The sequence below is a fragment of the Gavia stellata genome, chromosome 19 (assembly GCF_030936135.1).
Source record: "Gavia stellata isolate bGavSte3 chromosome 19, bGavSte3.hap2, whole genome shotgun sequence".
Classification (NCBI taxonomy): Eukaryota; Metazoa; Chordata; class Aves; order Gaviiformes; family Gaviidae; genus Gavia; species Gavia stellata.
The window spans coordinates 5674667-5700438 of NC_082612.1; the positions used below are offsets into that span (position 1 = coordinate 5674667).

The following is a 25772-nucleotide window of genomic DNA, read 5'->3' on the forward strand; positions in this document are numbered from 1 at the left end:
TCGGGTGCAGGATAGTAGAGGACTGGAGAGCGGCTGTGTCCCGCTTCCGGCAGTGCTGCCGTCTCTCAGTGGGGCCAGGTGAAAATGCTCAGCTCTGGACAGGGAGTGTTGGGGACGGCGAGCACAGAGCAGGGGCAGATGTACCAGCTGCAGTGTGTGGCCGCCCCTTCCTGGGAACGGGGAGCTCCGCCGGGCTTGCTGCCTTGGGCCTCTCTTGAGGCTGGTGCACAGGGGAGGCCCTCTTATTGTCACCCTTTGCCTGATTTTGTCCCTGTAATGTTGTAGGTATGATAGTGTACGGAAACAGGCTTGACAGGGTTTGCAGATGGAGATCTTACTTTTATTGAAGCTGATACAGATGAGCCCTGGGAAAGACCTGAAGAAGAGCTCGTATGCCCAAAAGTTTCTCTGATAAGGTGGATATCGACTCCATCTGTAAAATGGGTCATATTTTAAGGAACTGTAACTTGACTATGCTATCTCTATATCTAAAGCTGGACTTGACTTCCATGCTACCATTTTGTTGTCATTGGCATTACAGTTAAAAAAATAATTGTAGACAAATTATTCATATAATGAAAATGTCCAAAGAAACAATAATTAAAATTATTGGCTTATATTTTTCAGGGCACCAAATTATCATCGGATTTCAAGAGTGGGGAGCCTGTTAGACCTTTAAACCTTTGAAAATCTCCAGTGATTTTAATCTTTTTGTGCTTTTAAATACATTCCCCTTTCATAACAGGCTTAGAGTTCCTAATTTCTGACAATAATATTGCTTTTAATCACTTTATTAAAATCATTGTGCTATAAAGTATGTTGACTTTGAAAACTCTTTGACCTTTGATGTATAAATACTTCCCTTTCTTTCAAGGGCACTGCATGAGTGCCTGTCTCCAGGTGTGTGTGTGTGCTGTAGCTGGCCATACACTTCTGATGTACTGTGTACAGTGTCACAATTCTCCAGAGTCCAATATGTTCATAAACTACCAACTATCAAGTTCTCAGTTGAAGGCAGGCTATTTGGAGGAATGTGCACTCCAAGCCTCATTTGAGAGGAGGCTTTTTGCTCTTATGTTTTCTTCTTGCTTTGCAAAGTTTGCTGGGTTTCTTTGTTACACCTGGAAAACTGAAAGACCGAACAACAGCAGAGTGTAAGAGTTTGGGAGATAACCCCTGGGAGTAACAAATCAAGAAAAGCATATTGAAATCAAAGAATGAAGCTGTGTCTGGTGAATAATAGCTTTCCCCTTTCTTCCTACATGCTGTTTTTTTGTTTGTACTAATTTAGTGCAAGTACATATATGCTGACAGCCAGTATGCTAACTGTCTGAGAAATGAGTCAGAATTTGGGGAATTTAGGATTAAGTTCTTTGTGGAATAGGCTTCATCTAGCTTCTTTCTGGATTTTTTTTCATTGCCAGTAATTCTGAAACATGACTAAAACGCTGTGTATGTACTTGACCTGATCTAGAGAAACGTAATTCTAATAGACACGTTCACTGCAGTGAATGGAGCAGTGGTCGGGGGCACAAGAGATCTCAGTTTCATTCCTGGCTGTGTTCCGGGTTTACTGAGTAATCAGTGGAAGGTCTTTTCTCTGGCATGTGCCTTTGTTTGCCTATCTCATGATTAAGGGAGTAAAACAGTATTTAATAGCTGGTCATCTTTGTGAGGAAAACGATGACGTTTACATGCTGTCTTTAATCTCTAAATGATAATGAAAATATCTGTTAGTTCTTTGTCATACATAAAGAGCTGTTTTTAAATAGCAAAACCAATTGAAAAGACATATCTGAAAATTTATTTATGTTGTTACATTAAATTTCTGTGCTAGGTGTCATTTTCTACAGACATGTTTATATGGTGGGTTGTTTTTTTTCAGGCCCTGCTTGACACTCAGAATCTTTTGAGAGCTCAGATTACAAATTTTACTTTCAACCTGGGATTTTCAGGGAAATTTTATCACACAGGTAAGAATGAAAAACTCAAATCACTTTCATTTTGATGGTGTTCTTTGTAGTATGAGGAAAGCAGAAATGATAGAGACTAAGGGTCTGAGTAGAGAGAATAGTTTCCTTCGTAATAGGATAACTAAAAAATCAAATTATTCTTTCTTCCAGGTTGCTTTGGGACATACATTTGTGTGATTTACCAAATCAAATTTTTTCTCCTAAAGTTATTATACCGGATTAACCTTTTGTTTGAACTGTAGTCTGTCTGGAAATAACCATGTAGGTAGAGTCTGTAAACACCTCTTTGCAGTAACGTTTCTCTTTTTTTTTTTTTTTAAAAAAAAAAAAAGAAAAGGGGGGGGAAGAAGGTGCTCATTCTTTGCATAATGGTCCAATGATGTGGAAGTAGGAGAGCCAGGCTGTAGTTTCTAAGAGAAAGACTAAGCCCTTGAGGAAACTTAATAGTCTGCCAGGATGCTTTTCTGAAAAAGAGGAATGTTCCTCCTCCTGCAAGCTGGGGTGTGCAGAAATGGCAGAGTCACAGAGCCAGGAGGAGACCTTGCAAGAAGCAGTCCAAACTTGGGGTGACAGCTTTCTGTAGGGGTTATACAGGTTACATATGTGTCGGTGGATAGCAGTAAAATCAATCCTGATGGTGGCATAAACACATCTCTCACTGTTGCTTTAAAATTTCATTCACTTTGAGCTAGCTCAGACGCTCACTACAGAACCTCTCCCAGGAAATGGGGAGAGGGAGGCATGTAGAACAGGTCAACGGGATTTTTCTCTGCATCCGTTTCCTGAACACACAGAGAATTTAAGTGGTAATTTTAGGTGGTCTGGAACATCTCGGGATGAGGCACCTGTAATTCTAGTAAGCTGTAATGCCTGCATTAGGTGCCAGTATGGAACAGACTGAATTCCTCCTCCCCTTTTGTTAAAATTCAGTTCCTTTCAACCTGTTATTGAGTGGCAAATTCTACTGATCAAATGAAATTTTCTGTTGACTTCACTGAAAGATCTGTTGAGCTACCACAGTTTATCCTTTTGGATAGTTTAATCTCTACTGTAGAGATATAGCAATATAGATTATCCATTAAAATAATTTTATACTTCAACCACTGTAGAAATAGGGAGGAATAAAAGATAAGGTATTAAATAGGATATGATATAGTAGAAAGAAGGTGCTCTCTACTGTCAAACAGAAAGAAAAAAAAGACACATGCGCAATAGAACAACATCAGAGCCTGGAAGAGAGAGACAAAAGACAACACAAGATAATGTTATAGTTGAAGGGTGTTAAAATGAAAAGAGGGAAGTGAAGTGACATGTTAGCTGAGACTAGGAACCAAACCCGGATTTATTCAAAACCAAAGAAAGATATACAGAACTTGAATATGCTTGACTACTGTGCATGTTACATAGCAGAGGGATGAGCATAACTCTCCTTGTGCTCAGTTGTGCACCTTGGTCAGTATTACTTGTCATATGAAGAAGAGGAGAGGCAGGGAGTGAAGTCTGTTATTCAGAGCTGAACAGCTGGAGAGGAAAGCAGCTGGGGCTGCACAGTGCCTCCACGGGTCTCTCTTGGGCTCAGCAGACTTCAGCCAGACTTGGTAAACGTCCAGGTTTCACCCCTGCAATCCAGGTGTCACCTGCACAGTTCAGAGAGACTAGAGATGCCTTAACTTTTTCACATTCAGGACATCACTTGCTCCATCCACTCCCAACCCTTCCTACCCTTTCTTTTGCCTAGAATGGCCCAGCAGAACGGTGCTGACTGCCAAGTTTGTCACCAGTGTCTCAGCAGGCAGAGGTACTTCCCAGACCATTTCTTTTGCCTCAGTTGACAGTTCAGATGCTTTGGAGGGAACATGCGCATGGCTTTCCTGGTTTTGACTGAGCGGGATTTGGCAAAAGTATTGCGTGTTTGTAGTACAAACTGACCCAGTTACTGGCTGTAAACTGAATGAGCTGAGCCTGTTTCCGTTACAGCCCATCCCTTGCTGTGGCTTTCTTCCTTTCTTGGTCTGGTTCCTTCTCCCTGACCTGGCTATCGTACGACCTTTAGGTACTCCTGTCACTTTCTTTGATAGCGTGTGAACATCGCACAGGGCACCATGGCCTCACGTGGAGTCCTAAAATATAACGATCCTACAAATATTGACACAACATTACATATGTCTGCCCACATTTTTCATTCACAGCTGTAGTTCCCTCAGAGATAATGAGGAATAAAATCACAACAGTGAAGGTATGTCAGGCAAGGTTTGCTGAAGGAAAGGGGAAAAAGCAAAAGGCATATAGGGTTAGTGAGAGTATGGCCGTATGGATGCAGAAAGCATTGGAGCTGAACGTTTGCTAAAAGATTAAAAAAGGAGAATAGATGTTGCAAAATGCTGAGAGAGAGAAAGGATTTGTCAATTTGTTGATTGTTGGCGGGAGTAGGAACAATGGGAAAAGCAGGAAGCCGGCACACCGTGAAGATGTGTTAAGCTATAGGTTATCAAAGTTCAGCTCATACAGTGTTTATACGGCAGCCCATTAAGGGGCTATTTAAATTTGGCTGCCTTTGACAGCACTTTGTCGTGAAAAGTGCACTGGGACTAGGATAAATGTCTGGGCTTGGGGGTAGAAGGGGTGTCCTCAGCTGCCAGCTAATTAGACCCTGGCACTTCCCATCCCCGAGGTGCTGTCGGATACCCAGGCTGGATCTCTGTGAGTAGGTAATACAGAGCCAAGGCACGGGCCCGAGCACCGAGAACAGGTTGTCATTGCCCTCGGATTACGCAAATGGCCTCTGGAGTGCTCGGGCTCCCGGCCAGCCCTCGCTGCCTGCACCCGGGCGAGCAGGGGCAGGGGCAGGGGCCCGGGCCCGTCCCGCTGTGTAGCTGGGGTGCGGCTGCTTCTCGCAGGCTGGGGGGATTTACGAGCGTCTGAGCGGCCAGCCGGCTCAGGGTCGGAGGACAGGCCCCGCCACTGGCTTATCTACTGCTGTAGCTGCGGCACGAGAGGTGTGGGAGAACAGCAGGGCTGTACGCTGCTGCCCGAGCGATTCTTCTTCATTAGACATGGCTGCAGGGCCGGCTCCCCACACCACATCCTTAGGAACAGCAGGGGAGCATCTGAAAAGACAGGCCTGGGGCCCGAGAAATATCTCAGTGAGCTCCAGCCACCCTTTAAGTCTCTTCAAAGATGCAGATTTCTGGGAACTCCTGAATAGGCCATGATTAGAAAGGTAAGAATTAATGGGGAAGAGAAAATAATTGTATTATGCGTAATATTTTGAAAAGGCTGCAGGAGAAAATACTTCTTTGTATCATAGGTAACGAAAGGAAAAGAAGTTTGAGGAGTGAATTTAGTTTGGATAAGGCGTACCAGAAAAGAGTTGTCAACATTTTCCTATATACTCTCTACAGTCTTGCATACAATTTCTGCAATTCCGTCCCTTAGCCTCTGATGTTACTGATGCAGCACATGCATGTGAGGACAGCGTTGTACCATGCATTCAAGATGCCGTGAAAATGGGGCTCGCAGTCTTTTATTTGGCTATAATTACCTCAGGAAAAGGAATATGTACTTGGAAACATTTAAAATCCTCAGTACTTTAAATGGTCACGTTTTATTATGCTGATTTCTTTCTTATGTTTTCAAACTTTTGTAAGAATAAAATAAAAATAGAGACTTTACTTCAGAGATACTCCTTTTTTTTTTTTTTTCCAGGCACTGAGGAGGAAGATGAAGGTGATGACCTGTTGTTGAGGTCTGTAGATGAGTTTTGGTGGTTTCCCCATATGTGGAGTCACATGCAGCCTCATCTCTTCCACAATGAGTCATCTCTGGTGGAGCAGATGATCCTCAACAAAAAATTTGCCTTAGTGAGTTATATTTTTGCATTTTATATTGAATTTAGGTATTCAGAAACCATTATTCCTATTTTGTTGGAAAATCAATCCTTGTAGAATTTGTTTTAATCTCAATGAATTGAAAAAAGAGAAAGTTTTGATAAAGTGCTTTTTGCATCACTCTACTTCGTGCTATGAAAATTCTGTTTCTCTACAGTTTGGATTTCCTTCTCAATTGAAGTTTGATTTTTTGTATTACTTTACGAAAAGTTTTGAATGGAAAAATTCTTTCAGAATGAAGAATTAATATGATCCCCTCTTGGAAAGTCAATATAGATAAAAATTCTTCTATTTCAATATTTTCCTAAATAAAATTTTGTCCAAACAACCCTTTGTTTAGATTAGAAAAAATCAAGTTTTCTGAAAGAATAAATACTCCATCAAAATGTGTCAAATGACTTTATGAAAACACTGCATGTTAGGATTAATGAAGTGTGCCGCATTTTCAAAGATGCTTTTCTGTGGTGATACCTAATAACATCTTAATATATTCCCTTTGGATCAGCTTTATAAAAACTTGTTTTGCAAAGCATTGCCTTTACTAATTATTTATTCACAGCAAAGCTCTGAAAAAATTATTTCAGTGAGAATACAAGAACAAATAAAACCAGATCTTTAGGTCTGAGGATACTGGAGAAACAGACTTGCCTTTTCTCTACAGTTAATTTCATGCAATAAAACCAAACCAAACTGCCATACATAGTACATATTATTTGTCTGAAAAAATGGTCCGATGTAAAGACATAAAGAAGTGTTATATCAGAATATCTCGGCAAACAAAACTTGTTTCCTGAAATACATCTACTCTTTCAACAGCCAAATTTTACTTCTCTCTTTTCAAAATACACTGGTTGCTCTTTAGCTGGCAGGTAATGACTTCGGTCCTTGAAGGAGCAGGGGGATTTGAAAGACCAGAACAATAAAGAGTGCACTTATGGTCATGTGTCAGTGAGTGTAGGAGGAAGGTATAGATCTAGAATATCAAGCAATTAAAATTTCTATTTGAAAACTTTGCTTTTAAGTGAGTAAGGTATATACTTTCTTTCGACCAAAGATTTTACCAAGTTTACTGTAAACTGTAGTTGTACTGAGTACAGGCTAGCTCAATTTTACTATCTCCTTTAAAGAAAGCATTTCACTAGAAGCTAGAACCATGAAAATTTAAAAATCCTGTGTCTGAAATTCCCTTTTTTCTATGATTCTGTGTACTGTTGCAAGCTCCACTAGAAAATACATTAGTTCTTATAGTTCTAGTGTGACCTAAGACATCCTCTGGAATTATTTTACAGTATGTAACCATTGAAGTATGTTATTAGAATAGTTCATATTCAACCCTGTTTCAAGTAACTTCATCAATTTCTATTTTCTTCACTACTTTCAACGCTCTTAATACTTACCTTATATTAAATGTTTTTCATGTCTGAAGCTATGTATAGACATATAGACATGAAGCTACTCACTATGTTTCATTTGCTTAAAGCATTTAAATTAATAACAAAGATAAGTATCCTTTTTTGAAAGAGGCTGAAACTGCTGATGCCTCATGCATTATCAAACTGAATGCGTATATTGTGTATGAAATGCTCAACTTGGGAATTACAGTCACTTAGAAATAATGGAGACACTAATAGACGGAAGATGATAGGCTCATAATTAGAATGAAATATTTTAATTACATATTTATTACTGCATATTGTAAAACTTGACGGAAGAACCCTTAAAAATCAGACATTTGTTTATAGCTGAATGAAGGAGATTAAATGGGACATTAGAGAATGCAATTTCTTATATGTTCTGTAAAGATTTTTCTTTCTGATGTTTATGCATGCTTAAAGGAAGTAGAAGAGATAAAACGAAGAGGAACTGAAATATCTGCGATGGAATTAAATAGTGTAAAGCTGTGTAACTGGTGGCGTATCCATTATTTATCTCCCCATGCAGTTAAACCAATCTTACTCATTCCTACTTTGGCAGATGACACATAGTGCACCCCAGCCGTAAGCCAGCAGGTGACACGCTCCCTGGGTGCAGCGGGGTCGCTGATGGGGGGTTTGGACCTTACCCAGGAGCGGTACAGCCTTACAAGAATTCCAAAAGCTGCACCAGCCTCAGGGTGGTAAAATCTTATACCCCATTATGTGTGCCATAAATTGCTAAAGGAAAATAATAATTTCACTAGTTTTTTAAATGTAGAAAAATTAGGGTTCTCAACTGTGATTAAACCATACCTGTCTGTTACACATGCCGTTACACTAAGTTCAAAGTAGCCCTTTAATGAGGAAAAAAAATAGCTTTCTTCCCTTGCAGGCTTCACATCTTTAAAGTCTTATTTCTCATGTTCTTCTGGAGCAGAAGCAAATGCTGCTTTTCGGAAGTTTGCTTTGTTTTGAGCTGTTAGTAAAGTTGTCATATTTAAATTATAACAGATACATGTAATGTTGAATCCTGACTATTTAAGCTTTTTAAGTCCAGTACATTAGCTTTCCTGCAGTAGTCCAGTCCTCCTCCAGAAAAGATGAAGAAAGATTATTTTACTAAGGTCACGCACCCATTTCTCTTTGAGATAAGATTTACAGAGTTTTTCATATTCCTTAGTAACTAGTTTATTCAAAAGAAGAGACCCAGGTATCAACCAACTCTTACCTTTGCACACGAAGTATGATTAGAAAATACGGTGAAGATGACCATATAAATACAAACAATATAAAAAACTCTTAAACAGAATTCAGAGGTTGTGCAAAGGCAGTTTTCTGAAATCATTGCAACACAACATCTTATGGACAGTGTATTCTGCTAGTCAGACTATCAAAGAAATAGCTGCAATATACTGTTCCTTTGAAAAGTAACCTGAAAGAAAGGAGAAAAGGTGTCAAAATTCGTTAGAGTATGTTGGAAACCAGAAACTGGAAAGAAAATATGTTGAATGTCAAGAGAAGGTAATACCAGCAAGGTCAGTACGTAAATAAGATAAATGACAGGAGTCTGCAAAAATGGAAGATGTACTACAGAAGGGGTTAGTCTACAATATCTGACTATTATCCTCAGTATTTTACAAGTGGTTATCTTTTTTTTTAAAATGACGCTAAAATGGTTAAGCTGTTTTTTGAATATGGTTTTATGTTTCGAGTGGACTAGAGGGGAAATGCAGTGACTCTCTGTGAAATTCAGCTAACAGTCGAAGTAATTGTGCAGGGACGTTTAGTGGAAGTCACACTTTTGTTATTGTAACTGCCAAATGCTACCTGTTGTGTTTAATATGTGCCAGTAATTTTCTCTCTGAATTCTTAGTTTGTGAGCAAGTTCCTTGCAAGAACTTGAAAGAGTGCAGCTTTCTGTTTAATGTAGATTGAAGAAATCAATGTAAAATACATCTATATTACTCTTCCCTACATACTCATAAAAATATTTATTAAAAAGGCTTTTGTATTCAAATCCTGTATTTCATCTTCACCATGCTGCCCTCCATCTCCCTTATATATCAGCATATTTTGGTATCACCATTATTTGCATTTCAGACCTGTTCTTGATCTCTCACAAGCAAAGGATTTGAGAAATGCCAAAACATCAGGTTTCTTACATTTTTGAAAGTAGTTATTGTTCTGTTCTGTTTTAGGAACACGGTATTCCAACTGATTTGGGCTATGCAGTGGCTCCACACCATTCTGGAGTCTATCCAGTACATGTTCAACTTTATGATGCCTGGAAAAAGGTCTGGAATATCAGAGTTACCAGCACAGAAGAATACCCACATCTGAAGCCTGCAAGGTATAGACGAGGCTTCATCCACAAAAATATCATGGTGAGTTGTATTTATGATGTTCATATTACAACCACTCTACCATTTTATGAACAATTTATTTTTAAGTGGAAAAGCACGTTATCCTGAAAGTTCACATTGTGAGAAGCACATATTGCTATGCATAAGGAGCAAGATATATTTGACAGTATCTTGTTAATTAAAATCAGTCTGTTGCTGATGATGTTACTGCTGATGAAGGTGGCCTCCAGGCACCCCGCTGTTAACAGCTAACAGGCTGTTAACTGTTCTAGTCCTCCTGTTAATACTGGTTCAGAGATCTCAAGGAAAAAGTCAACTTTGCATCTTTTAACAGAATATTATGGGTTAGATTTTTAGCAGGTTTTAAATTTGCATAGTACCATTAACTGCAAAAGAGTTTTGCCAGTTTATGTCATCTGAGAATCTGGATCTTGGTGCACAAATATTTTTTTTTCTTACATTTGACTGGTGCACAGTTGCCCTCGTTTTGCTTCCTGCCATTCAGAAACATGAACTGTGCTTTGCGGTGTGGCTTAACCCCACAGCTAGGTTTTGGGCCCAGGCGATCAGTCTGGATGCAAGGCAAACACTCAGAAGGTTGAAGGTAAGGAAGACACACACACACACCACAACCCCTTCCAGGCTATGAAACTGCTCTGTTGAGGCAGCCACAAGTCAAATCACACAATTTTTCTGTATTACATAATTCACAGCATTGTTCACTGACAGCAGTGTTTGCCAAAAGAGGTTATACACAGCTGACATGGAACGCATTACGCTAATACCATCTGGTCACTGGGGCGTAGGCTATTTCTGATTCACATACTGTCATTATTATCTGCGAAGTGTTTCAGAACAACTTTCCAAAATACTTGGTGGTATGTTCTCGAGTAACTTTCTTTTGGAGCCTGTAGGAGAGCGGTGAATGGGAAAGATCCTAGTGTGTGTACTGTGTTATACCTCTGGCTGCAACAAGCAGTTCTGGAAGGTCAAGTGCCTTAGTGCAAGACTACCACTTAGCTTGTAACAGAATTCTGGTGTTGTCCTCGAGTTACCATGGATATCACTTTTCTAAGCAAAATAATAATATTTAAAAGTTTTGATCTATTTTTGGATGAAGCAAACTAAAATGATCTCCAGACATCCAGGAAAAAAATTGACACCCTGCAGATTTGAGCTACAGTTTGTTCTCCTCAAAGCAATAGCTGCATGTAAAATAATGGGTTTGTGGATATGCTCAGGGGGCATTGAAGCATTTGAGGAAGACTGATTGACTGTCAGAATCTCCAAAAATCTCTTTCATGAATTTTTGTAAAAACATGTCATTTGACGACACATAATGAGAATTAACACAAGGACACTGGGGCCAAAAATCTATTTCCAAGAACAGTCATATAAAACCACCTGTTCTGGGAGTCTCAAGCTTTCAGTTCTCCAGGGCAAATGCATTAATATTTTACATCTGCAGGCTTATAGTGATGAATACATTCAGTAATAAAATCGTTGTGTAAGATTTGCCAGAGCATTTTGCATCCAGTACAGCTTCATTCCCTGCCTCTGTGAAGAATTGTTCTCATATTTCATCAGTGAAATCCAAAGGTTTTTAAAAAGTATATGCAAGTTTATAGTAAACACACAAATTCCATGCGTTTTCTGACAACACAGGATTTACAATCTGTGGTCACAGTATCCTGTACGTTACAAAAAAGATGTTGAGAAATGAATCGACAAGAAATAAAGAGTATCTACGAAACCACAGTCTATGTCAAGTAAGGGATTTGTATGCTTTGAAAGTCTAAGCTATCATACAATACATGTTCTAAATTGGACTAAAATGTTTGAGAACAATCCCAGTTTAAGAATTATACGTGAGCATCAATAGTCAGCTGTTGATTTTCCATAAAAAATAAGACATAATAGAAATACTCTCCAGCAAATTATTTCCTGAAGTCGATAGAAAATATTTTCTAAGTTCTACTGGAAAGCCTTACTGCATTTATTAGTTCTTCCTATTCAAAAAACTTGTTCTTTGCATGTTTTTAAAAATACATGTTTTTGTTTATGCTACTTTTTGTTGCATCTGGTCCTACAAAACTGGCGCAGTTGAATGAGAAGCAAGTCTATCTTATAACAGGAACATTATTGGCAAAATTGATCATGTGTCAGTGTAGAATTACTGTTGGTGGTGATGCCTAAGCCAAAACAAAAATTGACTTTCAAATTCCAGTTTAAATTTTCAACAAAGCCATCTCTCAGATAAAAAGTGAAACTGATTAATACAATATAGACTAATAATATTTTAGATTATGTTTCAAATTATTTTAAAATTTTAGAAATCTTTGATGACCAGACTTCAGATACTTAGTGTTAGGATCAGTTGTTACGGGTGAAACTAGTTTGAGGAGGTTGCTGAATTGTAACTTACCAATTGAGATCAATCTCCAGTTTCAAACAAAATGTGATGAATTTTTGGACGTTAAGATTTCACTGATAATAAAAATGTTGTTTCTTTCAGTAAGCGCTATTTATTGATCTGCCAGTGTATTAATTCAACTAGATCGTTACTGACTTCTGGCAAAATTGTGATGCGAAATCGACCCAGCAATTATCACAAAGGACCATTATCAGTTATGTGTTACTTGTCTGGCATTTATTAGCTCTTTAAAAGTATAAGCATTCTTCTTTTGTGACTTTCTCTTGAATCTGTCTTTTTTTTTTTTTTAATTAATTCAGGTGCTTCCTAGGCAAACATGTGGCTTATTCACCCACACAATTTTCTATAAAGAGTATCCTGGAGGCCCAAAGGAACTAGACAAAAGTATTCAAGGAGGAGAGTTGTTCTTCACAGTGGTTCTCAATCCAGTAAGTACAGTGTAATTTTGAAATGTTTTTTAAAAATTAGTTAAAGAAGTTACTGAACGCTTCAAGGCCAATCAGCTGGGTCTCCCAAATAGTAATGATTAGTCACAGTGAGCTTCTGCTTTTTCAGTTAATTAATTTAAAATCTAATATTGTGTATGTTCTGTTAGTTGCACAAAGATAATCTCTGTTTCGTTAGTAACGCAGTAGTAGCAACCTTTCTTGTTCGTCATTACTTTTGTGTGGAATAAGAGCCCTGAGATTTCATTTTTAAAAGAATTCGAGCGTTAAGAACTGGTATTACTATGAGACAAGTACCACAGGTGAAGTCCATTTTCCTGCTCTGCCAAATTCATAATCAGAAATGTTGGGAACACTCTTTTGTTTGAGAAAGTTGCAAGCAAGGAGTGCTTGCGCTTAAATCTGTTTTGAGACTTTTCAGTTGCTGATTCGTAATAGCTTCAGAGAAAAGATCCAAGTAAATGAACCACGTAGTTAATGCATCTGCTTAACCTTTCATTTCTCTTTAATGGAAGAATAAAGAACAAACGAGGCTCTGAAACTACAGAACTGATAGAAAAGAACAGTGTAGTACTTCAAAATGGCATGGATTAGGTCAGTTGCATTAAACCTGACCTTTTAAACAAGCTTTTAGGTGAGTTTTTCATCTGAAGTCCAAATGAAGCATATAAATAAAATTTACCCATTTTATACAAATTTAATCACTAGGACTCATTTTTTCAGAACACCAAAGGGAACAATACATATTTACGCTCAAATCCTGTAGAATAATAGCCTAAATATTTTTGTGCCCTTTCTTAATCTTCCATAATTCAATGTAAGTCCAAAGGAAAAAATCTTCTGTCAGCAACTTCAGCACTTTATATGCAGGTCTATTTTTTCAAGCCTCAAATTCTTTCAGGCTATAGTTTTGGTTCTTTGAGAGCAGTTACTGTGTTTTGTTCTGCCTTTTCATGTTCACATAGCAGAATTAGGAAATAAAAACTACACTTCCTCAGCACACATGTGGTCTCCCTTCTAGAGGATGGTAGTACTCCCAGTCCTAACTTTGATGATATGTATCATTTCAGGCACAACACGTTAACAGAGGTGAAACCTGGAAAATTCCTTGGATGGAGAGTACTGGTACCATAGCAATGCTTTGGCAATATGTGGATTTTAACTAAGAGTTACTAGCTTAACAAATGAGACTTAGAGGAAGACATACAATAACAACATTTTGAGTCAGAACAATCTGTATTCCATATTGAAAAACAGCCATAACTTAGCCAAAAACTATTTTACCTTCTTACAAGAGTAGGGAAACCAAAATTCAATATGGTTGCTGGAGGCATAAGCCTTTCAAATTAAAAGAATGAAGAGAATGGAGGGGAAGGCAAGATAGGCAGTGAAACAATCATGGTTATTGGTATTAATCATAGAAGTTTGATCATGCCTGCCTGACATCTTTGAATATGAGTGTGGTAATGTCTTTTTATATATTACAATTAGATCTTCGATTTATGCATTGCAATGTAGACTGTATGATCACCTCGTTCTGAGAAATATGATATCCCCAATACAATACAGGCTAAAAGAATAGAAGCTAAATGCACTATTTTCTAAATAGAACTGTAAATTAATATTAGGACAAAATTTGCCCAAGACAAATTGTTACAATCCTTTTAAGGAGAGCCTTTGAAAAGATGATGCGTCTGGTTTTAAATATCTGCGTATAAACAATTTCTAAAGTTCTAAACATTAGCCTGTCACGTAGTCAATTTAAAGATTAGGGTTTGCATCTTTGTGATTTTTAAGTATTACATGTATTTATACCATAATTTCCAAGTCAGAGTTGGGCAAAGATTAGGCATTAAAATGAAAACTGAGTCGCTTTAAGAATTTGTCTAATTATGAAGTGGCATTTTGGATTTCGTAAGCTTTCCTGTGTTTTCATTAAAATTACTGGTATTTCTTAATGTGAAACACCCAGCTTTTCAGAGGATGCAAAAATTCCATTATGAGGCATTTTCTAAGTGTTATTTTTCAATGATGCAAAACTAAGAAGGAAGAAACATTACCTAGGAATCATTACAATGTCAGCTAAATAATATTCTCAACAATGAGTATATAAATATTTAGTTTCCAAAAATGGAAATGTAGGTGTAAATTAAATGTAAATCTTAACAAAGACCTTCATTACATTTCCTGGTTTAATCTGGGTAACTGATCAGAATATAGTTTCTGAGGTGTAAGTTATTAGGCTGAGGCTTTAGAAACTGAGTACCCTACGCTGAAATAAATGCCCCTAAGAATAAAGCCCCAAATTTCTTTGCAGTTTGGCTGTGTAATGGTAGCTATTCACAAGAGAGGCTCTGCTTCCTTATAGTATGCTACATCAACCACGTGCCCAGAGAAGGGCAATGAAGCTGGTGAGGGGTCTGGAGCACAAGTCTGATGAGGAGCGGCTGAGGGAGCTGGGGGTGTTCAGTCTGGAGAAGAGGAGGCTGAGGGGAGACCTCATCGCTCTCTACAACTGCCTGAAAGGGGGTTGTGGTGAGGTGGGTGTTGGTCTCTTCTCCCAAGTGACTAGCGACAGGACAAGAGGAAATGGCCTCAAGTTGCACCAGGGGAGGTTCAGGCTGGATATTAGGAAAAAATTTTTTTACTGAGAGAGTGGTCAAACACTGGAAGAGGCTGCCCAGGGAGGAGGTGGTGGAGTCACCATCCCTGGAGGTGTTCAAAAAACGTGTAGACATGGCACTGTGGGATGTAGTTTAGTGGACATGGTGGTGTTGGGTTGATGGTTGGACTTGATGATCTTAAAGGTATTTTCCAACCTTAATGATTCTGTGATTCTGTGATAAATCACAAAAAAACCCACAGGACCATATGTGCATCTGTAAGCTTTTGACATGAGAACCACCATTATTGCCCTGTTCCCAGGGCACTGTACAGTCAGAAGTCTGTAGGTAAGACAAGCATCAGGAAATCCTACTCTGCAAATGATCTCTGCTAGTTATATTTTATATGGGAACTAAGAGTTGGTTTGCTGGAGAGCTAATCCTGTGGTTGGCAAGCTGTATTTATGTGGTATGCATTTATAGCCCCACACTGCTGGTTCGATTGCGGTCTGATGCTGGCTGTAAAGTGATCTTGACAGCTATGCCCGTTGTGTTCGTAAGGTATCTAGAATGCTGAAGTGCCACCAAGCCAAAAAAGTGCCTAATACTATTTTTCCAATAGTATTTTGTATGTCTGTCTTCTGTTAAAGATCTTGCTGACTTCAGTGGCCCTTAGGCAAGATCATACTATATCAGGATCTTGCACAAAATGTTTTACAGAAAGAAACAAAACAAAAAACACGAAAAAAAAGCCTTCAGCAACCCCGTGTTATTAGTATACTGGCATTATTTTCCCCACATTATCAGTTGAATAACTGACTTAGAGGGACGTGGTGTGACTTGCACTAATTTAGCCAGGGAATTCTGTAGCAGATCATGAGGAAAACATGCATTGTAGAAGTCTTTATTGATGAGTATCTTAACCAGCTAGACAGTTCTCGGTTTCATTATTTTGCACTGTTACTATTTTACCTAGCACTATACTGACTTTAAAACATTCTAGCAAGTATTTTTCCTGATAAACCTGTTAGAATCTTCAGTGACTTCAGATTCATCTATATCTGTCTGCAATATTCAGTGAAGTTCTTGGATTAATAAAACAAATTTCTGTTAAACATCTCTTACAATGAAATTGTACCAGTCTCCTAAATATGTCTTGTAAATGATGAAGTGAGCAATTAGATTTTGAGCTATATATAATGATGAAGGCAGGTATAGACACTGCCATCAACTGTATCGTTTCTTCTCAGGTTTGCTAGTAAATCTCTATCAATACTGGCAAGACTATCAATACTTCTGAACCGCTCTGAAAATAATTAGACCTAAGAACCAGGCCAAACTAAACATAGCTGAACTGAACATGCCTTTATAAAAACTATTTGAAAATTTCTTTCTGTCTGCCAATGTATATTTTTCCTCAACTGCAACTAGGAACATACATACATATTACTTCTTTATGAAAATATGCCTGTACTAGTTACCCATCTGTGCCATAGCCATTGTTTCTGTAGGTAGTTGATGTGGAATATGTGCAATAAAATAATGTAAGTAAGAACTGAGACCAGAACAGTTCAAAAAGCACTGATACAATAAAGTTTTCGGAGACCTAAGTTACAGATGAGCTTCTTCTGGCTTGCACGTGTGTTGCAATGGATTCAAGTACCAAAATTTGATTAACTGAGTAACTAAGGCTATCTATTGCAAATTTATTTGTTTGATATATAACAGTACTGTTCAATCATTAACAGGAACATAATAAATCTGACTGTCTTGGTGAACAGCTATACGTGTTACAATAATACATAAACATAAAGGCTATACACCCTTCATCTTTCCAGGAAAAGTAAAAATTGTGACTGGAACAGGATTCTGCAAAGGACAGCACTGCATATTGCAGCATTTTCTCTAATGATGTGCATGTTCTCCCTTGAGAGCAGCTATTAGAGATGAGCTATTGGAGCAGCTATTATCAGATGAACACTTGAAATTCACTCACCTGTCCCACCGGGCTGATGGAGGCTACAGAGTAAGACGCAAACATGTTGAACAGCTCTTGTTCTCCTTGAGGCTGCATGGCCAGCAACCTAAGTTGATGCAAATGGTGTGTTAGCTTACTCTGTGCTACACAGACAATAGGAAAATGAGTTCACTGTTCTATGAAATAACTTGCTTATAGTTAAGCCAATTTAAAAAGGCATTATTGTGAACGGCATGTTATGTCCCAGTAACAGAAGAGAAAGGTTCCTATCTGTGAGTTTGTATATTTGGATTCCATGGAATGTGCACAAATCAATCGTCTTAACATGTGGATCTGCATATTTTACACAGCGAAGTCAGTGGGATTTTTCCGGTTTCCTTCCCATTGTAGTTCCTATTTGTGGGATACATAGGTACATCCATGTTCCTTATTCTTTAAGGCATTGACACACTGTGGAAGGAATAGGGTTGAAAATAATGCAGAGTTGTATAATGAAGTAGTGGAAATCCATGGTACAAGTTCATCCAGAACACTCTGCAGAATCAATCTTACATGCAAAACTGGAAGCAGTTGACTGAAGAGGACTATGAAGGACTGAGAAAGACTGCAATCTGAAGATAAATCAAAATGATCAAGATTGGTTGTATTTGAAAAGAGATGAAAAACAGAAACAACTATGAAATTGCATGAAGAACTTAGACAATGAACTCCTGTTACCTATCTTGAAACAGAAAACCAGAGGATAGCCAATTAAATGAGGATGAGCATTTTAATGAGAATTGTATCAGGATCTTCCTCCAAGGTAGTGTTTTTGACATCAAGAACTTATCAAGAATTAACTTTGATTGGATATTCATGCCTGTAGTAGTCGGTAAGACATGGCTTCCATATACACTTCCATGCCTTATGTAACCCTGGAAAGCAGGGAGGACTTTCAGAGAGGATTTTTGTTTTTCACACATCGCCCAGCTGTAGAGTATCCTGTACTTCCCTCGTACGTATCTCTGATGCCATCTGCTTCTGTAGACAGCATGCTGTGCTAGATAAATAGGCCAAACGCAGGACAGACCTACTAGTTTTACTCATTTTTTTTTAATATGGAAAAGCTTACTGTTTTTCTAAGTGCAAAGTTTCACTAATAAAATAAAATTCATGAAGCAGATCAACAATGAAATGGAATATATCTCATCTGCTTTCTACCAGTTCTTCAGATTTTATTCCTAAAGTTTATTCCAATTTGTTAATTTGTTTGGTTTAGTTTTCAAATGATGATGTGGAAGATATATTTTGATTCTAAAATCCGAGTAATCTAGTAAACCCAATTTTTCTTAATGTAAGACTGCAACTTCAATGAGAGACATTGTCTAAAACAATATTGTATGCTTCTCCTTTTCCAGTAGCATCAGTAAAAGTTAAGGTGTCTCAGTTTAACTTTGTAGAAGGCACACATAACCCAGTTCTGAAATATCCTTTGAACTATGGAGGATACAGATCGGGAGTTTTGCTAGCCTACAAGATGAATGTTTAAGGGAAAACAACGGTTCGTGAAAATCTTCTATACCTTTTCTGCCCCCAAGAAAAACAAACGGAACAGAATACAGTAATTGCATTACATGCACTTACATGCACTTCCTTACAAAGTACTATGTGTCTACAGATCTAAAGAAAAAGGAAAATGCCCTGTGGAGAGGAATTTGGTGAAAGCCTTCAAATGGTTGACAGCCCAACAATGAAACTAATGTGTAGCCAGCTGTGTGTTCTCCATGTGGTTTACAGCAGTACTGATCAAGAGGGAAGACTGTTAATAGTTTAGGCCCTGTGTCTGATTGATCTTAAAGTAATTGTAATCTTTGTATGCATTCAGTTTTAAGTATTATTTTCCTCTAATTTTTACCTCTCCCAAGTTACAGTGAGTAGAGCTGTTATTAAGCTAATTGACTTGCAGCAAGGGAGAAATTATCTCCTTTAGCACTGAAAATGAGAGGATTTATATGAGCATCAGCAGAACCTACTGTATCTTAATGTGACCCTGAAAAAGATGAATAGTCAGGCTTTGGGACAACCGAGAAAAATACAAAACCAAAGGCATTCAGGCTCAAATCTTCCCTTTCTGTTTGTCCCACTTTGCACAACCTCCTATTTAATCGTACTGAGTGTGAGAGGCAGGAAGGATGACATGTGTTGAGAAGTGCACTGATGTGCAGGTACCTCTCTGGGCTCTGATGTGTGGGGTTCATTGTCGGCATCCCACGGTAGCGCCGTTGGGAGCATAGCCTGGCCTCTCCGGTGGGCTGGTTCCGTTTGGCAGGTGTGGCCCACTTCATGAGTGGGTGAGAAAGGCAACAGTTTCATCTCTGCCCTGTCCTCTCATGCCCATTTTAGGAACTCTTTGGAACTCAAACAATAGTTTGGGGAGTTGCCATCAATTGGGGATGGCAAGGAAGTTGGTTTTGCCTAGCATTTTGGTTGACTGCAAAATACAAGTATTCCTTGCCTTCATATCTGTTCTTCAAAACCCCCCCCATAAAAGCCAGAGCCTGGTATTTTGTGGATGGAATAGACAAAATATAAAAAAAACCCTAAATGAACAGGCAGCGTGGAAAGACTGCAGAACAGATGGGAATAGCTATCTAATTACAGGTGATTCCTTGTAACAGTTTACAATAAATGCATTGAATTGTGGGCAATAAGAAAACTTTGCCCTTCTTCAGAATTCTCAAATGGAAAGGCCTGTACAAGTGGTTTACAGCTATTAGTGAAGCAAGTCTTTTGGACAGTACTGCCAATTGGGAAATTGAGTCACAAGGGTAATGAGCAATTTACAGAGAAAGGCGAAAAGAGTTTGTGCGACAGCTGAAAATAAACTCAGGTTTCCTGACTGTCAGTTTAATAATTCGGATGTACACCAAATACGTAATTTTCTTTGATCTTATAAATCTTCCCTGGCTCCATTATATTTATAGTGGAGACAGTGCTATGTAAATCAAATTCAACTAGCTGGCTTGCTGTTTTTGCAAGTGGACAGGTCCATGGCAGCTGTGAAACCAGCCAGACAGCCTCAGAACAAAAAAGGGAGTTGCAAGCTGGAATCTCTCTGTGGTGGAATTGAACACAACTTTTCTGGTAGCATACAGGTCTAAAAGGAATATCTTTCAACTATTAAAAATATATATTCAAGCATAGACTGCAATCTAATTCATTATTCTGTCACTTTGTTAGTCTAATGGAGCAAAACCAGCTATTACTGAGTCTCTGAATACCTGAAACAAAACTCTTCTGAGTAACATGGAGACAATATCAGAACTGCAAACAGAGTGTGCACAATGCCAAATTAATTGGAATATAGGCGTTCTGAGAGTTAGACATACTCTTGTGGCCTGTAAACATTTGTTCAGTAGCTAAATATACCAAATTCAGCAATATACTAAATTGGTAATGCATCTGCTTCTAGTGCCTAGCAGTGATCACCTAATTAATTGTCAATCATAATTGAACTTCATTTTAAAGTGTTGTGCTTAATTTCATTGAGTTGAGAGGCCTCAATGCTGCCTTTTAATGTTGTTGCACAGATTGGAGGATGACACTGTGCCCATGACAAAAGTACCTTGATGACTGGTTTAATAGTATGAATTTATTCAAGTTGGATTGCCTGCAATAGATTTATACATGGTAAAAAAATTAAAGATGTGCGCAGTCCGTAAAAAAAAGGTTATTACCCATTTTTTCTTATACCAAGTCTTCTAGTTACAGATTTAAAATGCCAGAATCATAATAAATCTGTTTAACAACATCAATGTCACTGCAGGTCTGAATCCTCCCTCCACTTCCCTGATGCTTGCCAGAGAGGGTACAGCTAACCTCTGAAAAGGGAGTCTTCTCTCTGCTCTTGGGTTGCAGACGACCCTGACAGCTTAGTGCAGTGGTCTCCAAAGTGGGGTACGTGCACCCCAGGGGGTGTGCAAGATGATCCATTTGGGAGTGGGAAGAAAATACTGGAACTTCAGTATTAGAAGTATACAATTTCTAAATAAATATACATACTTCAGGGGTGCGTGCTCAAAAAATTTTTACTGATAGGTGTGTGCGATCAAAAAAGTTTGGAGACCACTGGCTTAGTGGACTGCTGTTCTACAGGCTTCTTACTGTTCTAGAGACTTTTGTGCTTCATTTGTTTCACTCTGCTGTAGACATTGCCACTTCTTTTCTTTCCTGCGTTATTACGGTAACTGAAACCAAGTCGAAAAGTCCTCCTGATGCAGTACCATTGAGGAGGTATAAACAGAAAAGGACTATGAAGAAGAGTAATAGTGAGGTGTAAGTGCAGCCTATTCATCTGCAAAATGTTTGTGTAAAATGGAGTTTGAATATGAAGCAAGGTATATTTTGCTTATCAGGATATATGGAAGGGAGCGGTAGTATTTGCGGGTTGCCCAGCACAAAGATATCCACTCTGCTGTTTTCCATCAGAGCAGCTAGTCTTGCTCTCCATAAATCATTTCTGTCCCAATGTAGAGAAGCTTCATAATTCACCCTTCCAGACCTTCACAGGGAGCTCGGCAAGAAAAAAAAAAAAGGCGGCTTTCCCACTATCCTTGAACCGTTCTTCTCATCCCTGTCTTTCCAAAAATAGAGAGCCCTCGACTCCAGGGGAAGAAGCCAGGAATGCAAACATGGCACAAGCCAGCAGCTGTAAGAGGGGCTTCTCACGCTTGGCAATGAAGGGGTAATGTCATCCCTTTGGGGGGCAGGCACCTCTGTTTTTGTCAGGAGAACAACAGCTGTTAGCAAGATTGTGGAAGCTTAGTTAGTAGTGTCCTTGTTGTATAATTTTAATAGCTGCAGCATCCTAATAGTGTTGATTTTGTAGTGATCAATTTTTTTAAAAAATATCCAGCCTGCTAAAATAACATCCATCTCTAGAAGCTGGGTAGCTTGTTGCATTTTTTTCATTTTGTGTAAATTGTTTGTCAAGCATCTATTCTTTTCTCTGTTCTTGATACATAAATTAGATCATGCTGGTTCATCTTTTCCTGATACGTGTGATTTAATAGCAGCAGCTCAATCTTGGCCTCAACTCTAATTTGTTGACCTAGAAGCTATTACCTCTAATTGGGAAATGTTGTAGTAAGGAAATATACAGCACAGAATGAGCATTCAAAAAGATAAAAACTGTTTCTCCTGAGTGCTTGTCCTCATTTCCCTACATCTCTGCAGTACTAGTCAGAATCCCAAATAAAATCAGAGATTGGGAAGGAGAGCAAAACAGAAGTAGCCCTCTGCCCTTTCATTCTGGGGAAGGAGTGCAGAAGTGCTGAGGAGAAGCTGAAAGGAGCAGGTCATACAGCTGCCTATTATGGTCTGTGAGAAGGCAGAGTAAAGCACCTTTGCTACTCTGATCCAAAGATGGGTGGGAGCAAGAAGGGACCTGCTGCCCAGAGGCCAGATTTAGTTCCAAACCATCATTTTAAAAATTATCTGCATTCCATTTCAGTCCCCTTGTGAAAGATACTAAATCCTGTGGAGAGTATCCATTGAAGTGCAACCAAGATGATAGTTTGTTTATGAGGAACAGCTAAAAAGCATGATCCTTCTCGCACTGAGATAAAGAAAATGCTGAGATGCCCTGAAAAAAATTATTGTAGAAGAGGGCTGGAAATAATAAAATTAAACAAGCTCTTTTTAACTGAAAGGGAGGCTAAAATGCTTGTTAGAGTAAATATAAATCCATTCACAGCTGCTTCCCTTTTGAAGAAGGAATAAAGAAATATATGAAGCTCTATTTATATTTTACAGCATTTCCCAGAGGTGCAACATTATTGAACAAATAATGTTATTTACTAGATTTAGTCTTCTGAGATGCCCGCAAAGGATTCCTTTTATATCTCCTGATCTGTGGTTTTAAGAGAATAAATCTTTAATAGCATAGCGTGCTATTAGTTGGCACAGAAAGAGTAATCATTCTCATTAGTTAGAACTTGTTTGAATGAAACAGAATGTGGTATGATAAAGCAAACCAAAGCATCATAACTCAATATGGAAGGCTAAAAGTAATAATTATGTTTTGTCTTGGTGTGAAACTGCACACCTGCAAACGGAAGGGTGATGAGACGAGTGTCTGTCCTTCTGCACAGCTGGGCGGGAAGGCAGGGAAGAGGGTAGCAGCACACCATCCCTTGCAGCTGGGCCAGCGCCAAGGTGGGATCCCTCAAAATGGCACCTGGAGATCATTTTCTCCTTGTGGCTAGGAAATTATACACCTCTCCCAGTGCCGTGGCTGCGTAGCTGTTGTCGGCAAACTCGCAGGAACGCCCCTGGAGTAGGCGAGAGCGGCTGGCAGGATGGCATCAGGTGCTGTAAGCCACCTCCCGTAGGGATCCCTGGTGTGCAGGGTGCTCCAAGAGCCTTCTCGGAGAAATGCGAATGCGGCCATTGCAGCATCATGTTACACAGGCTGCTAGCTGAGCCTGGGAAGACCTCTGGCAGCTGAAAACAAGAGTAAGTAGTTCTCAGGTCAGATCAGGTGAATTGGGCCCTGGATCAGCAATATTTCACTGTTCTGTGAAGCACAGGATTGTAGTTTGCTCATTTTACAGAGGTGGTGGTAGTGATTTTACTAGGAATTTGTACGATACCAACAGGAGGGGAAAAACTTTTGTTCAGATTTTCCTGGAAGATAGTCTCAGCTGATCTGTAATATTTTTGAGGCCATATAGAAGTAAAGGAGACCTTGTCTACAATGTAAAGTTGTATATTAGATCATGTATTTGGTTACACCAAGTATGGACTTCTTTACAAGATTTAGTCATTTATGTTTTAAACCAACATTTGATCATCTTTCTTTTTGTTGTAAATAATTACTTATAAAGTATTTGACATAAAAAAACCAACTGTAAAATGGGAACTGAGGTCTCTGATATATTTTTCCCCTTCATTGACACAGTTTCATATTCTGGAAATTATTTATGATGATACATATGATCAATTTTTCAGCCTCCACTCTGACATTCTTAAAATTACAGTGATATTCCCTTCAAGAAAGAATAATACATATTTTCCCCAAACTAGCAATCTTTTCAAGTTCTCTTGCTTTTTCTTCCAGGGCAGTGCTGTAGTTGTTGGCAGGTAAGGAGTTGCCAGGAGGTGAACTGACATTATAAATCTCAGAGGTCAACCCATGTATAGGAAAGAAAAAGGCTGTCAAGAAAGCAAGTTAACCTTTTTTAAGAAAACCCTCTTGATTGTATCTTTGTTGAGAACAACGTAGTCTTATGGCTGGTCTGTTCCTGCTTTGAGAACTGAAATAAAAAAGAAAACTTGAAAAGGTTATACATATGGCAAAATGCTTATTATTGGTTGCCTAAAGGGGAGGGTTTTTTTTTTTTCCAATCTCAGTCCTATCTGAAAAGAAGGATTGTATCCTAATGATTTAGCAGTGTATATCTTCTAATTTTACTTGTCAGGCAAACTGAGAGGTGTCACCAAATGACGTGATTAATAGAAGCCATTTTCTGTGTCCATTCACTGCAAGTACTCTGTAGTGTTACAGTTAGGTGTTCAAAAATAGAAGTTCAATAGCTTTGAATGTTTTATATCACAGGAAGCCAGTGTTTTGAATATTCTGAAACAAAAGGATACAGCTATAGATTCCAGTTTTTCATTCTTTTCTTTTTCCTTTTTTAAATTGAAGGCTGAAATTCCTTTACAAAATATTAACTTCAGTTCCTGAACTAATTTCAGAATTATGGCTGTGATAAGCCTTTTTCTTTTAAAAGTGGCTTACATCAAGTTTTACTTTAAATAGAAATTGCCCATTCATGGCATTAGCAGATTTATTTATAAAGAGAGTCACGTTTCTAATTTTTTAATGGAAATTAGTCTGGAGAATTTATCTTGGGAGAGTTCTCCTGTTTTAAAGAAAACTTGGGGAAAAAAATAACTGCTAGAGAGGCAAGGGTTTGCAGATTTTAGTGTAAGAACAGACTCTTTCATCAGTGAAAATTTACTTTGAAAATGAATCATTTTGCAAAACAGAGGTTTCAGTCTTCAGCCCTTCCTCAGTCCCTGAGAGAGCATCCTTGCAGTCTGTGTATTCCTGCTCCGCTCATCAGCACAGTTTACGTGCATCCAAACATGCCCTTCTTGTGAGAAACCTTCACAGCAAGCATTGCTTCCATTGGGAGTGTGAGAATGCAGTTGGACCAAGGGATGTAGCGGGGCGGGGGGGGTTATCTAAGTAGCAATTTCACAGTCAAAATACAAGCAGCCTTACAACTGATGGGATATTGAGCTTTTTTTTTTTTTATTTGGGAGTATTTTTTGCATAATTATTTGAAAGTACTCAATCAGGTTTCAGATTTTTTTTTTGTTTGTTCCTGCGTATGATTCAACTATCTGCCCAGTGCTTGCAGAATAGCTTTGTAGAAGAGATGAACTACTTATCCTATAAAACTTACAGTTGCAGCAACAAGATTTAAATCACAGCAGTAGAGGTCAGCTATCTTCTTGGTCTCTGAATTCTTTACTCTTCCGCAAAAACAGAATTCACATTTTTAATACTGCCTTTGTATCCCACTTGAAGTAAAACTGTGGGTACTGTTTTTGCTGTATTCTTCATTAAGTAGATTTACATAAAGATTATGTAACTATTGTACAACCCCAGGGTAGGATTGCATA

General features: G+C 38.5%; 1 protein-coding gene across 2 annotated transcripts in view; it reads left to right on the forward strand.

Annotated features, from left to right (window-relative positions):
• LOC104262964 (bifunctional heparan sulfate N-deacetylase/N-sulfotransferase 3) overlaps positions 1 to 25772 on the forward strand; it is a 62616-nt gene that overhangs the window by 21419 nt on the left and 15425 nt on the right. For both annotated transcript variants that reach the window (XM_009819507.1, XM_059826813.1), the window contains exons 2-5: positions 1886 to 1973; positions 5679 to 5833; positions 9474 to 9659; positions 12372 to 12500. In XM_009819507.1, the coding sequence (XP_009817809.1) occupies positions 1886 to 1973; positions 5679 to 5833; positions 9474 to 9659; positions 12372 to 12500 (558 nt within the window). The remainder of the gene's footprint in view (positions 1 to 1885; positions 1974 to 5678; positions 5834 to 9473; positions 9660 to 12371; positions 12501 to 25772) is intronic.